Source organism: Salminus brasiliensis, chromosome 18 (assembly GCF_030463535.1).
Source record: "Salminus brasiliensis chromosome 18, fSalBra1.hap2, whole genome shotgun sequence".
Classification (NCBI taxonomy): Eukaryota; Metazoa; Chordata; class Actinopteri; order Characiformes; family Bryconidae; genus Salminus; species Salminus brasiliensis.
In genome coordinates, this window is record NC_132895.1 from 32,883,748 (window position 1) to 32,895,666 (window position 11,919).

The window sequence follows — 11,919 nt, forward strand, 5'->3', positions numbered from 1 at the left end:
CTACGAGAACCGTAATTATCCCAAAATACTACTTTAAAATATTGATTATATAGCACTGTCAGAAGCAGACAAACGAAAACATAGATTTTATTTATATATATATATATTTATGTATTTTAATTTCATTTCTTTTTATAAGTTTATAAGATTAACTTCTGAAATATTCAGCAATGATAACGATAAAACTGTAAAAAAAAAAAAAACTAAAATCAGTCTGCGCATTCGAGGTGCACCCTGAAGCCCGTGAGGAAGATGACGCTGCACGCTGACGTATTCTAGACTCCGCCCCTATTGCAACGCAACCGAGGGAACCTCCGCGATCAGCAGCCAAACAATGGGCCACTAAGACGCCCCGATTCGGTGTCTTCTCGGTAGAACCGGGCCGGATCCCCACAGCTTTACACAGCCCGGAGGGCGGAGGGATCTGCGGAAGTGCGGCGGCGCTGTTCGGCTGGGTCGGTTCGGGTCGGTTCGGGTCAGGTCGGGTCTGCTGGTAAAGCAGGGCGAGAGCGGATAAACAAGCGGTGTCCCTCAGTGTTCCCCCCACCTGCATCACCAGGATCGAGCGGTTCGGTTGGGTTCCGCTCGGTCCGGCCCGCTGACCGTGTCCCGGCGCTGTCACCGGAGCTGCCCGCTAGCAGGGAGGCGTCGTGCGCTGCTGCTCTGCGGCCGCTGTGAATAATTGAGCAGTAAGATGAGCTCGGAGGAGGAGGCCGCAGCTCCCACCAAAGCTGCCAGCGAGGAGGACGGCATGTCCTGGTGGTACCGGTGGATCTGCAAAATCGGCGCTGTGCTGGGTGGCATCTGTACGTATGGCCTTTTTAACACGTGTGGTTTACTGCGCTCGAGCTGTGCATGAGAGTGTGAGGTGTTGGGAGGGTTCGAGCCTCAGTGTGGAGGGCGCTGGTTCCGGAGCCTGAGCTGGAATGGACCTGGGTAGGCAGGTTGGCTTAAGTGGATCCGGATCCGGATCTGGATCTAGTCCAGGTTGTCAGGCTCTCCATCCCTGGACTTGATCGGATCGGAGGGAGGGGCATATTTGTGAAGGCCCCGCCCACAAACGCGTCATTTCCTGGCAACTGTTGCTAGGTTGGACAAGCAGAATGTTAAGGCTAAGGCTTTGATGAGTGTACGTGATTGGAGTCCAGGTCCAGTCCTTTGGATGGGTGAAACCATTCGCTGGTGGCCCTCGCTCTCGCGCCCTTGCTCTCGCGCTCTCGCGCCCTCGCTCTCGCGCCCTTGCTCTCGCGCCCTCGCTCTCGCGCCCTTTGCTCTGTCTCATGTTCTCTATTAGTCACGGCACCCAAACTAACACACACGCTGCCTGCATACTATAGGGACAAAAGTATTGGGACACCTGCTCGTTTATCGAGTGAACCGTATGAACCCATGCCCCTCTCTGAGAGCACCCCACCCGAGACCTGCCTGATGTTTTGGAGATGTTCTGACCCAGTCTAGAACATCACAGTTCGGTTCTTACGCCTGCCGCCACCGCATCACCTTCAAGACGGGACTGTTCACCTGGAGCCACTGGAAGCAGACCACCAGTGCTATTCCCGGCACCTAGCAGTGGTCTTAATGTTCTGGCTTATTGGATCGAAAATACCTCAAACACACACACACACACACACACACACACACACACACACACACACACACACACACACAGAGCGGAGGGGATGCACAATGCGCTCAGTATTATTCAGTAGGGAGACAGAGCGTCAGTGTCAACACATGCGTACTGTGTGTGTGTGTGTGTGTGTGTGTGTGTGTGTGTGTGTGTGTGTGTGTGTGTTTGTGTGCGTGCACTCAGCCCCCCATGAATAGCCCTCTGTTCTGTAACCCCACTGACCTATACAGTTGTTAAGCAAAGCCTCCAAAAAGTGTGTGTGATCTGTTCAGTCGGAGGCTCGCAGTACTCGTACTGAACACACTACAGCAGGATCATGGAATCTGCCATGGGTTGTGATCTGTAGCCAAAGGGGGTACGACAGTTAGACTACAGTGTGATTGCAGCTCAGCAGTGTTGGTTGCCAAGGTGTTGCTAGGGCCAGGTAGAGCTGTACCCAAAAGCTTTTGGTTCACTTTGGTCAATTAGTCCACAAACATTTGGCCAAAATGTTGTCTGCCAAAACCTTTCCTGTCCACAAACTTTTGGCAAAAATGTAGGCTGCCAAAACCTGGTTTAAAAGCTGTGTGGCTAATAGAGCTGCGTCCACAAACATTTGGCCAAAACGTCCACCATTCGTTCCTATGGGGATTAAGTGTCTGAGCATTGTGTGAAGACTGTGGATCGGTTCAGGAGATTTTGCCGTATTTGGTGTTTGTGGCTCGTAAAATGGGACCTGTAGAGAAGCTGGAATTTTTGGTTAAAAGTTTACGGACACATTTCAGTGCATTTCAGTGGGAGGGTTTTGGCCACAATAGTTTCCTTTGGCTGCTTCCTGTACGAATACTGTTGCACTTGCATGAAAGCTATCAGTCACTATCTCTCTCTCTCTCTCTCTCTCTCTCTCTCTCTCTCTCGCTCTCTCTCTCTCTCTCTCTCTCTCTCTCTCTCTAGCATGTGCGGTGATGGGGGTCTGGAACTGTGTGACGGTGCACCCCTTAAATATCGCCGCAGGAGTCTGGATGGTGTAAGTGTGTGTGTATATATATATATATATATATATATTTGTGGGGACAGTAAGTACTTATGACTTCAGTCCCTACTATCGTTTCAGGTTTTTATTCAGTACCTATTAATTATGCAGCATATAGTAATATTCAGTAGTAGTCAGTACATACTGATGGTCCAGTAACTAGTGTTTATTCAGTAGGTGCTAATTAGTCAGTACCCGCTGATCCAGTACCTACTTAATATTCTAATTACTTAGTACCTACTTCAGTAGTACTTCCTTATTCAGCATCCACTGATTATTCAGAATCCGCTGTAACACTAATACGTGTGTGTGTGTGTGTGTGTGTGTGCTGTCAGGTTGACGGCGTGTGTGTTGTTCATCTGCGAGGTGCCGTTCTGCTGTCAGTTTGTGGAGTTTGCGAACGCGGTGGCCGACCGGGCGGACCGGATGCGGCCCTGGCAGAAAGCTCTGCTGTACTGCGGGTGAGTGAGAGAGAGTGTGAGAGTATATATATATATATATATTATATATAAAGCCATTTGTTCTAACTGTATGGCGGAGGGATACGTGCAGGGTGCTGTTCCGCAAAATAGTCCCAAAGATTTATTTATGCAGATTTACACCCCCCCCCCTCTATAGCCCACGCATGGTGTTAGGCAGCATGGTGCTGATAGCTTCATCAGTGTTGATCTGCTCCAGAGAGAGTCCTAATCTATTGGCAGTACTTCTTTTATGGTGTCAGCAATGGGTGTAGCTTAAAGTAGCTGAAGGCGTAGAAATACTAGTCGAGTCACAGGCTCTCTCCTTACCTGTCCCTCCTCCAGGATGGCGCTCTTCCCGGTCTTCCTGAGTCTGTCCATCACCACTCTGTTTGGGAACGCCATCGCCTTCGCCACAGGGGTGCTGTACGGACTCGCCTCCCTCGGGAAGAAGTGAGAAAGTCCTGCATGTTCATTATAAGTGATGCCTGCGATTATATAGATCCTCTCTCTCACGTTGCTTTTGTCTGTGTCTTAATGTCCGTTTTATTTTCTCACCATTTTATTATCACTTTTTTAAACAATTAATATTAATTATTATTAATAATATTTAAACGTTTTTTTCATTATTTTAACGTATTATCATTTAAAGGCACTGCCCCAGGCTAATGTCTCCCTAATACACTGACTCACTCACATTCCCCCTCAAATCCCTCCCCTCATCTCTCCACAGGGGCGATGCGGTCAGCTACGCCCGACTGCAGCACCAGAAACAGGCCGACGAGGAAAAGCTGGCCGGCACCACGGACGCCGTGGCCCCATGACCCCACCTCCAACCTGCTTCTCCTCTGTTGGCCCTCGTTCTTCTACCTCTCCTGCCCCTCTCTCTCCATCTCACTTCTTTTTTTTTTTTTTTTTTTTTTTTTTAATTTATAGGGATTTTCTTTTTTACTTTAGATTTTTTTCCTGTTTTTTTTTTTGTGGATTTTTTGTTTTTTTTAGATTTATTTAGAGTTTTTTTTTTTTATTTATGTTCATTTATTTTTTTTTATTTATAGGGATTTTCTTTTTTACTTTAGATTTTTTTTCTGTTTTTTTGTGGATTTTTTTTTTTTAATTTAGTTTTTTTTTTTTTATTTATGTTCATTTATTTATTATTTTTTCTTTTTTTATTTATAGGGATTTTCTTTTTTACTTTAGATTTTTTTTTTTTTTTTTTAGATTTATTTAGGTTTTTTTTTTTTTTTTATTTATGTGGATTTTTTTTGCTACATCAGGTTTGAGGAGATCCGTGTTTGATTTCTCTATTGATTTCTTTCCCTCCTTCGTGTTGGTTTTTCTTCCTTATTTATCAATAATTTATGAACTGGACACTAAATCTAGAGCAACCTCACGCTCCCGCGTCTCTGCAGAAGATCTGAATGCATGTTACTGAAGCAACGGTCACCTTCTGTCCCTCTCTCGTAGATTATATATAATATATATATATATATTACATATGGTTAAACCAGTATTCACTGCAGGTATTGGGAATGTCAGCCAATGAGACTTCATTTTTTTGTTGTTGTTTTTAACCAAAAATCCTCAGAATCCTCTTTTCTGTCCGTCGAAAATCGAGACTAGGGTGGATACGTCTCTGTTATTTTTGCCGGGAACTAGAACCTTCCTTGTGGCCCATCTGTAAAAGAATCACCGGCTGAATGGTGACCAGCAGGGCCCGCTCAAGATCCCCTTAGAACCCATTAGCACCCTTTCAGTTAGTCTAGAACACACCATATACCATCCGGATAGTGTGATCTGGTACCATCACTGACCATCAGGTCACCTGGTTTCTGTATAAGCAGGACGGCGCGATTGCTGTTCAGGATCGCTGACGGGAGTGTTAGCTACGTGGCTAGCTCTCGCGCCTGTGAGTGTGTGTGTGTGTGTGTGTGTGTGTGTGTTTTTTGTCACTAACCTGCCTTCACACGACTGATATTTGAGGAAGAAGAAAAAAAAAAAAAGAATGTAAGCTTGCTATGCTGCTGTAATTCCCCAAAAATACAAACCATGCTAGCTCTCGCCCTAGCGTCTCTGACCCGAGAGAGCGTAGCCAGGACTGGCGACCAAAGTTCTCCGAGCGCTGACCCACTGCTGGACCTAGAGAACGACCCCGAGTGCTTTCGGAGTTGAGTTGAGAACGTTCAAGAAGCAGAACCCATGTTTTTACGAGAGCTAGCCTGAGGTTAGCAGCATGCTAGCCTGTTGTTATTTGCTCCCAGTTCAGGGATGTTTGTTGTTGTGTGCACGGCTGGGACTTTAGCCTTTTCTCCTAAAGCCATCTTTTCACGAGGTCCCCGACCTGAAGGGCTCTTTTTCTTCAGAACCGAGAACGACCCGTACCTCTGCTCTGTGGCGGTGTGATGTTTGCGTTAGCCGTTAGCTTCGGTCGGTAGCTGTGAGAGTTCGGCCGGATTAGCCGGGTTAGATCCACACAGAAACCCATCTCAAACTGGGAGAGCGTTCTCAAAGACTTTAGATACATTCATTTCTTATGAATTAATTACGGTGGAAATCTTTCCACGGAGCTTAAACGTCGGGTACAGCTTTGCGTGAAGTAGCCCGATGCTCCAAGCGTACGTATTCAGGTTCCTCAGTGCACAAAACGGCCTCCGCAAAGTCGTGGTCCGCAAAACGAAAGTCTAGCGATGTCAAAAATGAACATTTAGGAGGAAGGGAGATGCTATGCTACGTGCTACGTAGCTATGCGGCCGAGACTTAGCCTGCCGTCCGATTCACCTCAGCTTCTGGCGGCAGTTCCAACGCCATGATGAAACCAGCAAGAGCTCAAACTAGACCAGCAAAGAAACCAGCCGTCTCACCTCTCTTTAAAAGGCTAATACTTCCTAGCGTACGCTAATGATCGCTAATGATTCTAAACCAGGATTCCAAACTTCCACTCTTAGGCACGGTCTAGTCTTCGGACCTTACGCATTGGCCCTCGATTGACCTCCCTAAGGACTTGACCACCTGTTAAGTACGTCCGAGCCGGTAAAACATGCAGCATAGGCGCTTAACGATCCCGTTCTCGGGCTTAGCGGTGGGCTAACTGGGCTGTGCAACATTACTTACTGTGAATTCTGGATAATGCTGCATGGTAAATATTAAAAACGTACGTAGTCAACACGGCATCACCGGAACCCCCATTAGCAGCGACTTTTTCTGACGTTATAACGTAAGAATTATCTTCTCACACAACTTAACACGCTATTCGTAGAGCATGACACTATTTCCCACAGACGCATTAGCAAGATTGTGTTTGCCGACTACTGAACGATTGTTTTTTTTTTGAGAATTCCCAAACCCAGTTGAGCCGTATTACTGCAGATTGAGCTAAAAAACAAAAGAAGCTAAGCTAATCTGGCTAACTAGATGGAAGCTAGCAACATGCGCCAGACACTTGCTAGCTTTCCTCCCTTTTCTCAGCCAAGCTACCATTCGTAGCTGAAGCATTCCCCTCAGAATGCTAACGTTGCTAATAACAAACAGGCACCGATTAACTTAGCATCGTGCTGCCTGGCTCCCAGTAGCTTTGCAACACTGTTAGCCCTGTTAGCATTGTTGGGCGAGTGCTGTTTCTTCTGTAACCACAGACACTGTACTACTTTTCCAGGGGGAAAATGGAGAAATGTCAAACACTAAAGTCATTAAGCATGAAGCTAAGGCTTGACTTTAATTTTGTCCAGATATTTTGTGTTTTGGTTGTGCTCCGAAGTGTGTGTGTGTGTGTGTGTATGCATGTGTGTGTAGAATTGTGTTGTGTTGATGAGAAGAGTGTCTTTAGTGTGGACATGACTATAAACTGGACCTTTTTCTGTTGTTTTGGACTATTTTAGCCTACGTTTTCGTTTGTTTTCTTCTTGCACTACAGAATAAATTCATCTGCCTTTTAAAGCTGCCCTGGTTGAGTCTTGGTGGTTAGCATTTTAGCCTAATTTCACATTCTCCCACACACACACACACACACCACGTTCAAGATCTACCACCGTTTAGGTCAGGGGATTTCTTGAGGGTAGTCCGTCAGGGACGTGGATATCGTGCAAGACAGAAGCCGAAGCCAGCTTTCTTATGCCACTGGCTGCCGCACAACCCCATGCTTAACAGTTGGCAAGGGCTTCTTAATCATATGCTGTTTTTTATTTCATTTTTTTCTCCAAACATTTGCACAAACTTTTTAGTCTTGATACTTTTTCACTCCCTGACTTCTGTGGTATCACGAGTCAGGTTATTTATAGAGAAGAAACTGGATAATCTGGAAAGATCATAGTTTGAGACTTTTCGCAAATTCAGCCCGATTACCCTGCACCCTCCACCTTCAAGGTTCCCCTTAAACGTCTCTTGCACGCATTACTAGTCAAATTTATCACATTTTTAAGCTCATCAAATAGAGATAGCGTTGGATTTTCCGAGGATTTCCATAATGTGGTACCTTTAAACCGTAGGTCTCAGGCGACGAGAACCGCCAATCCGTATAAATGGAGACATTCAGGTGAGGACATTTTTACATTTTCTATATTTTAATATCATATATTCATGAGGGAGAATCTCAAAGAAATATAGAATTAAACATCTGCTAGATGATCTGTTCTGCAATGGTATTCAACCAATACAATCCAACTATGGGACACTGCCATGACTCCACTGCACCCTCCACAACATACACAAGCTCGGATGCCCAGGCAAGAAAGAGCTGGGGATGGGCGGCTGCGAGCGAAACCCATCAACAAGCAAAAGACACCAACGTCACGTTCAGCTCCGAAGTGGGAAGATCAGCGTGTTTCGTCCCATTTCTCGCTCTGGTCCTAAGACAGTCAGACAAAGCCCTCAGAACCGTCCTGGATAACGGGCCATTTAGTCTTTCGCTTTTTTTTGGGGGGCTCCTCGGCGGTTCTCAGATTAGCCAGAACAGCTCTCGGCTGGCTAGTCTGTCTGGTCTTGGTTTGAGCTGCTCTCGGGTGCTTTTTTGGCTCCGAGTTTGGAAAGGCTCTTCTGGGCTTTGCTCGGACCCCTGCTGGCCTTAAGCTCCGCCTCCCACTGTGCCTTCACCAGTGTGTATAACCTCATGGTCGCTTGGGCGTCCTGCACCTGTAACAGAAATACAGAAATGCACACTCTCGGGTCACACACCTGGTAGATCGGCTAGATGGGCCTGGGACCTGTTTTCAGAGCGTAACGTAACCGCTCAATGAGCTCCTACACGTTTCTGTGCCTGGATTCCAGAATTGCAGCAATTGGTTCTTTTCATTAGCTTTAAACAGACATTTTCCAGGCCTATAAGCTTAATGTGTATCTATACAAAATAATAAGTCATAAGTCATATATAAAAATAATAATGTCTCAATAGCAGAGACTGGACAATTGTGCTTCTTCTACAGTTTAAAGTACCCTGCAGAACATCTGAAGAACCCAGGGGAGGAAAATACGTACGGACGAGTGCTCGCCTTGCTGGACTTTCACATGCAGAACCTCCTGACACAGAACCCTCAGCGCAGGTCGTGCGCTCTGTGCGAAATAGAAAGAGAGAGAGAGAGAGAGAGAGAGAGAGAGAGAGAGAGAAAAAGGAAAGTCAGTAAAATCCCAAAATTTAACCGTTTCCTTATCCATCCATTTCATCTTCGTCATATCGGTTCCATCAAAATCATGCCTAGATGGAGTGTGGAAATGCTCAATAACGTAACACAGGGGTGCCGATTCGGTGTAGAGAGCCAGCACTGGTGGACAACAGCTGGAACACACTGATTTCTACATTTGAAACCAGGGTGAAGAAGAATTACCATGTTCTCAAGACATGAAACCCAAGCAGGCCTTGCTTGCCGGATCTCCATCAGCTGGAGAATTTGGGTCCAAAATAAGGTTCCGTGGCGTAAAATCACCTCTATTATGTCCCCTGTAGCATTTCCTGCGATCCTGCCTGGTACAGAACTCGAGCCTTGCCCTCAGAGCCTCATATTTACGAGTGTTTAGACAGTAGTATGTGCTGCGGTAGACGTTAAAGCAAACGGCCTCAATAATGAAAAGACAAGGCGACGATCAAACCATCAACAAGCCCACCAATAACCCAACAATCAGAGATCTAACACCACCTTCGCGATCCTCCTGAACGGCTTGTACTTCTGAGTATCTCTGATCTTCTTCTTCGGATGGTCCAAGAACAAAATCTGTGCGAGACGGGACAGAAAAATAAATAAATAAATAAATAAATAAATCATCTCACAGTAAAAGGACTCAATTAAGATCCACAGGCAGCAGCAGCAGCAGAGCGGAAGCACCTGAAGTTCAGTGTACCGCACCTTTAAGTCGTTATGAAGGGCGTGTCCCACCAGTACTCTCCCCTTCAGAATCTCAGCCACCTCCTTCTGAACTGTGCTGAAGTCCTCTCCTGCAGAACACAACTTCAACAATAAGAACGGCAACAAGCGCACCCAGCGTGATTAGCATATCAGCATTAGCGTTCTGTAAATAAAAGAGGTCTCGGTTGCTAATCAAGGTCTGAGATCTTCTCGGAACCTGAGCTTTTGCAACGCTTCGTGAGGAAAGTTCGTCCGCTCGCTCGCACTGACCTTTCTGGATGTCCGCCGGTCGAATGCCACTGACGGCGGTTCGGTAGTTGGTGACTTTCTCCGTGGGTTTGACGTATTTGTCGTAGACGCACTTTCCGAAGACGTTCACAATGGAGACACGCGCCAGTATGCTGTCCTCTCCGTCTGGACCCACCCCCACCATCTCACAGTCCATGGCGACTGCGGACGTCAGTCTGACCGTTAGAAAAGGAGAGGAATGTGTCGTTAGATGTACACAGCCCTAAGAACAGACACAGGCACAGGAGTACTCCGCTAACCCCTGTTCTAGACAATGACTGGGTCAGAACGTCTCCAAAACACCAGGCAGGTCTTGTGGGAATGTTCTCGGTATGCAGCGGTCAGTACCTACCAAAGATGCTCGAAGGCAAGCCAAGACTCAACAATGCTCATGGAGGTCCCACTTCACAACTTACAGGACTTACAGGATCTGCTGCTGACGTTAATGCTTAACGGGTCTTGGTGCTAGATACCACAGGACGTCTTCAGAGGTCTTGTGGAGTCCACGCCTTGAACGGTCAGAGCCGTTGTGGCCGCACAAGGGGGACCTACTCAACATGCAGGTTGAGCAAGCGGCTGATCGGTGGACGTGAAATGGAGAACCTGATCGGTTCTAGACGTACCCATCGAAAGCGCGCTCCTTCACCAACACTCTCTCCGTGCTCTCCGCATGGCTCTTCGACACGCCATTCCTCTTCCTCACAATTTCAGCAGCCTCCGCGCCCAGCGTGGCCTCGATGTCATTGGGGTCGACGTCGTCAAACCAGATATCCAGTCTGTTAGAAGAAACGGAGAGCTTATTACTATCCCTTCCGAACATCAACGGCACCACAGCTAGCAAGCCATGAACCTGTCCACATCTGGAGGTTCTTCCACCTGAAACTGTGGAGGATCTTCCAGAAAAAGTTAACTCAAAGTTCCTCAAGAGGTTCCTCCACAGTTTCAATCTGACGAACCTCCAAATGCTCCTCAAGGAACTTCTACTTTCGCCCGCGATTCGGACATGTATCCGACGTGAAGGCTAGCACAGTGCAACATACCTGTAGGAGAGCCCCCACACTAGCTAGCATAATTATGGGGAGGGATGATCATTCACACTGACGGATGGCTGTGGCAACACTAGGGGATGGAACATCTAACCGATCGCGATCAACTACGAACACTCACTCTGTCGGCTGCTTCTCCACCTCTTCTGCTTTCTTCTTCTTCTTCCTCTTGTTGTTCGCAGGTCCGTCTTCTCCGTCCTTCGCTTTCCTCTTCTCAGCTTTGTGCTGTTTGGGTACCGAGGGACTTTTGCCGTTCTGCTGGGCACCGGCCTTCTTCGAGCCTTCCGGTGTCTTAACCATGTCCTTTTGCGGGCCGTGCCCTGTTTTGTTTACACGTTTCCCTGCAGTTTCATGGTCGTCTTTGTTTACTGCTGACTGCGGCTTCTGCGGAGAGCCCTTCCTGCCGTCTGCAGCCGGTTTGGAGTTGAGAACCTGCAATTATAAGAACATACAGTACATAAAATAAGTATAACAGACGCAACTCATACCCTCTGACGGTGCGAAGTGCAATGTTTTTGTTGATCCAGGGCAAAAAAGATCAACAATGCATTTATAAACACAGATTAAGAGGTTTTAAGGGGGGGGGGGGGTGAGTTCATTGGTGACAGTCCAAGTCCAGTGTTTGTTAGCAACGTTAGCATAGCATCTCCTGTTGCAAACTAAAGAAGCACACGTCAGATACCAAACCTGTCTAGGTGGATCGACAGCATTTGGGCTCAGTAATCAATCATGGCACTTTGAGAGTTCACCCAACTTCTCCTTTAAAGATCCCCCCTACTGTCTGGACCGTCCTGTCCAGCCCTGTCTGAAGACTTTTAGGAGAACTTTACTGCACTTACGCCGAGGAGGGTTTTCCAGTTTGATGAAAACTGCTGAGCCTCTCTGGGTGGCAGGATCAGGCTTTTCCTCTCCTTAACTTTCTTCCCCACACGCTGGAAGAAGTACGTGCGCTTCTTCTCTCCGTCGTCGGGACCCTTAGCTTTAGCCTGGCGGTCTGCTGCAGCACGAACTTGGGTCTTGGGTCGTTTGTGCTTCCCTTTGGACATTTTCAGATGAGGATGTTCCTTAAAAGTCCTTTTTAAAAAAAGCCTAAAAGCGCTGGTCACACCGCCATCACCCACCTCCCCACCTCCCAGCTCCCCCGTCTCCCCAGTCC

General features: G+C 47.1%; 2 protein-coding genes across 2 annotated transcripts; one reads left to right on the forward strand and one right to left on the reverse strand.

The window, feature by feature from the left end:
- The first annotated feature begins 497 nt into the window (after positions 1–497).
- cacfd1 (calcium channel flower domain containing 1) lies at positions 498–3,999 on the forward strand. Its single transcript, XM_072662095.1, has 5 exons — positions 498–806; positions 2,564–2,636; positions 2,978–3,103; positions 3,446–3,553; positions 3,834–3,999. The coding sequence occupies exons 1-5, from the start codon at positions 695–697 to the stop codon at positions 3,922–3,924; spliced, it is 510 nt and encodes a 169-aa protein (XP_072518196.1). The 5' UTR covers positions 498–694; the 3' UTR covers positions 3,925–3,999.
- Positions 4,000–7,637: 3,638 nt separating this feature from the next.
- rexo4 (REX4 homolog, 3'-5' exonuclease) lies at positions 7,638–11,885 on the reverse strand. The gene is made up of 8 exons (XM_072661868.1): positions 11,603–11,885; positions 10,885–11,195; positions 10,341–10,493; positions 9,700–9,893; positions 9,430–9,518; positions 9,223–9,297; positions 8,567–8,641; positions 7,638–8,224 (listed from the first exon to the last, which is right to left on the reverse strand). Exons 1-8 carry the CDS (start codon positions 11,807–11,809, stop codon positions 8,060–8,062), a joined length of 1,269 nt encoding a protein of 422 aa, XP_072517969.1. The 5' UTR covers positions 11,810–11,885; the 3' UTR covers positions 7,638–8,059.
- Between the last annotated feature and the right edge of the window lie 34 nt (positions 11,886–11,919).

What these genes read in the sequence shown, in the direction of transcription:
- cacfd1 (XM_072662095.1), top strand. Translation starts at nt 695, where the DNA reads ATGAGCTCGGAGGAGGAGGCCGCAGCTCCCACCAAAGCTGCCAGCGAG. An exon ending in CGCTGTGCTGGGTGGCATCT is followed by an intron (nt 807 to 2,563) that starts GTACGTATGGCC and finishes CTCTCTCTCTAG; the next exon opens with CATGTGCGGTGATGGGGGTC. An exon ending in GCCGCAGGAGTCTGGATGGT is followed by an intron (nt 2,637 to 2,977) that starts GTAAGTGTGTGT and finishes GTGTGCTGTCAG; the next exon opens with GTTGACGGCGTGTGTGTTGT.
- rexo4 (XM_072661868.1), bottom strand. Translation starts at nt 11,809, where the DNA reads ATGTCCAAAGGGAAGCACAAACGACCCAAGACCCAAGTTCGTGCTGCA. An exon ending in GTGGAGAAGCAGCCGACAGA is followed by an intron (nt 10,494 to 10,884) that starts GTGAGTGTTCGT and finishes TTCTTCTAACAG; the next exon opens with ACTGGATATCTGGTTTGACG. An exon ending in AAGGAGCGCGCTTTCGATGG is followed by an intron (nt 9,894 to 10,340) that starts GTACGTCTAGAA and finishes TCTAACGGTCAG; the next exon opens with ACTGACGTCCGCAGTCGCCA.